We start from the raw sequence: 3,139 nt of genomic DNA on the forward strand, positions 1-3,139 counted from the left end.
TTGCATAGTTCAAACACCACCCCTGAAATTCCATTTCATCTATTACTTATTTAGAAGCTCTTGGCCAGCCTCTCCATCAAGTTACACAAATTGTGAATTAATTGCAAACAAACTGGTGATATTCTGCTCTATCTCTGCAGATGACAACCACAAAAAAAAATTGGTTTGCAATGGCAAGGTGGCCACAGAATCTCTGGGAGAAGCAACAGAGATGGATCCCTGGGCACCATGAGCAAGCCGAGAGGTCTTGCAGCAAAGGCCAGAGCTCTTCTTGGGTGACTCCGCAATGTATCTCCTCAGCTGAAATAAAGCATCTTTCACAAATATATGATGTTTCATGGAGAAAAACTGTTTACAGTATATTGCAATTAAAAGTATAATCCTTAAAATCTTACATGCATTAACTGTATACCCATCCTCCCTATTTGCATAAGTGGGATTATGTTGTTTTTATAGTTTACAGTTATTAAAACAAGTATAAAATATTATGGGTTTTTTAACACTCTTGGATATTTCTATCCAAACCAACTGAAAAGTTATTTGGTCTAGCAACTATTAAGACACAAAAACTTCTAATAATGTTTGCTATAGAGAAGCTCATTGCCCTGTATCTTCTTCACAATAATAAATTTTTGTATTTACTATAAATTTCACACATGCTAAAAAAAAATGTAGTCTTTCATAACTTCCCAGAAATTATATTTTTGTGCAATAGCTCTCAGTCTCCCATCATGGCAATAAAAACAAAGATCAATGTATACCATATATGCTTTCCATTCTAAGTGAATAAATAAGATTATCAATTACATAAAATATAATGGTGGTCAGCAAAAGACCCAGTGCTATTTCAAGTGATAACTAAAGCATGAGGAATGGTAAGGATTAAGACTTACCCAAAAGGCCTTCTCATCGTTGACTTGTCAAAAATTAACTCACTGTAAGGCAGTTTCTTAAACTTATCTCTTCCAACAGCCACATAAAACTGCCCATTCTCCAATTCTGCTCCACTCTCAATAAGTTTTCCTTCTAAAGTATAAAGTCTGTCAAAAATATGAACACCAACAATTAGAATTTTAACCAACATTTAAAGAACTGCTTAAGATTACAAAGTATTCTGGATGTCAAAAAAATAAAATTACATAGTAAATAAAAACATTCTGTGCTTAATTTAGCTCATTTGTTACTATTCTCATTATTGCATTATAGATGCCTCAAAGTCAATAGATTCCACTAAATGCTAATGTTATAATGCAGATACAATGACTATCTGGCTGTACAGGGTTTCATCCCAGTGAGCCTGATGACCTGGCATAAGCATCCCTATTGCTGCCATATTAAAATTTTAGAGGAGAAAAATTTACTTGTACAGATCACAGTGCTTTAAATAAAGCTATGTTTCCATTGAACATTGATCCTTCTATTTATATTTCGTTAATACTTTTAAATTGTATTTTCTTAGCGTATTCATCAGACTGACAAGTTTCTGACCATATTCTGTGTAACAGCAGCCCTCAACCAAAGTATTACATACAAACACACAGAGAACCGGGTCAGGAACAATGGCGTGAGCGGGCAGGAGGTAAAAGAACTCATTGCCAGTGTTAATGATGCAGAACTGCATAGCATTCGTGCTTCTTTCTTTTTTTGCCATCCCCATTAAGCAAAAAAAGAGTGAACATTATATCTTCCCAGAATCGAGCAGTTTCACAATAACCTTCCTTTACTGTAAAACTGCTGCTATGAACTACGATTAACATGTTACTTATTAAAAGAACAGTCATAATTTTACCAGATGATTTTAAATGTCCACAGAATTTTTTTTTTAAAGAACAGGAAAATAAGTATTAGAAAACTAAACCAGAAAGACATTGCATATTTTTTAAGGTTGTAAGCAAGAGCTATTAATAAATAGAAGGATTTCAGTATCATCAAAAAGCTTTCTGTCTTCCTATATTACATAATAAGATTAAATGTCATTTAGGGGCAAAAAATAAATAAACAAAAGATTGACCTGTCAGCTTGTTTCCTGATTACATAAATGGCCATATTATACAGAACCATGAAATACAATGAAAATAGCCACCAACATTCCTGAAATGTATTTGTGTTTTTAGTTAGTATACAGATGGTAAAGTCTCCTTCTTTATAACATTGTACCTCTACTCCTAACAAGTCTAAATATCAACACTTAACCCAGAATTCCATGTTTTCTGCCTTAACTTAGGCTGGACATGGTGGCCCATGCCTATAGATCCAGCTACTTGGAAGGCTGAGACAAGAAGACCACTTGAGCCCAGGAGTTCAAGACCAGCCTGGGCAGCATAGTGAGATGTTACACCAAAAAACACTTGACCAGGGTTTCAAAATACTGGCATTATTGACATTTTGGACCAGATAATTCTCTGTTGGAAAGGTGAGTAGGTTGCCCTGTACGTTGTAAGATGTTTATTAGCAGCACCCTTGGCCTCCACCCACTAAATAGTAGCAGAAACCACCCCATCCCCAGTTGGGACTACCAAAAATGGTTTCGGGCACTGTCAAATGTGCCCAAGGGACAAAATCATACCTGCTTGAGAGCCAATGGCCTAGACCCAAGCATTCTGTTTCCACTTTTCTTCAAAATAGTTATATCTCAATCAGTAGTAATTTCACAGCTAGAAATTAAAAGCCAGCATAGCTGCGGACTCTAGAAACAGCCAAGATTTGACTTGTTTCCTCTGCAGGTAGGTAGAATGTAGTGAATAAATTCTTTTTGTTAATAGAGACAAGATTTTGGTATGTTGCCCAGGCTGGTCTCAAACTCCTGGGCTCAAGTTATCCTCCCGCCATGGCCTCCCAAGGTGCTAGGATTACAGGTGTAAGCCACCACACCTGGCCCAGCACTGAATAAATTCTAATTCATGATTTTAGCCTTCTTTTATATAACTGTTGTTGATCTACTTTCTTCTTTTGCTACAAACAGAAGAAACATAAAAAGCAAGTTCAATAAATTTTTATGGGATGCTTTTTATATATGAATATACTGAAGCATAGGGAGGGGCCAATCATAAGATTAATGTTAAAGGAAAATGGTCATGTCCCAAGAAAGCAGCAACCAAATCTCTCATATCTGCCATTATATTAAGAATTACAGGCCGGG

The 3,139-nt window shown here is 35.9% G+C and overlaps 1 protein-coding gene across 3 annotated transcripts in view; it reads right to left on the bottom strand.

Moving 5' to 3' along the window:
- DCDC2 (doublecortin domain containing 2) overlaps nt 1–3,139 on the bottom strand; it is a 234,902-nt gene that overhangs the window by 139,407 nt on the left and 92,356 nt on the right. For all 3 annotated transcript variants that reach the window (XM_011998171.1, XM_011998170.1, XM_011998172.1), the window contains one exon: nt 894–1,040. In XM_011998171.1, coding sequence (XP_011853561.1) covers nt 894–1,040 — 147 coding nt within the window. The remainder of the gene's footprint in view (nt 1–893; nt 1,041–3,139) is intronic.

The sequence above is a fragment of the Mandrillus leucophaeus genome, unplaced genomic scaffold (assembly GCF_000951045.1).
Source record: "Mandrillus leucophaeus isolate KB7577 unplaced genomic scaffold, Mleu.le_1.0 Scaffold56, whole genome shotgun sequence".
Taxonomy (NCBI): Eukaryota; Metazoa; Chordata; class Mammalia; order Primates; family Cercopithecidae; genus Mandrillus; species Mandrillus leucophaeus.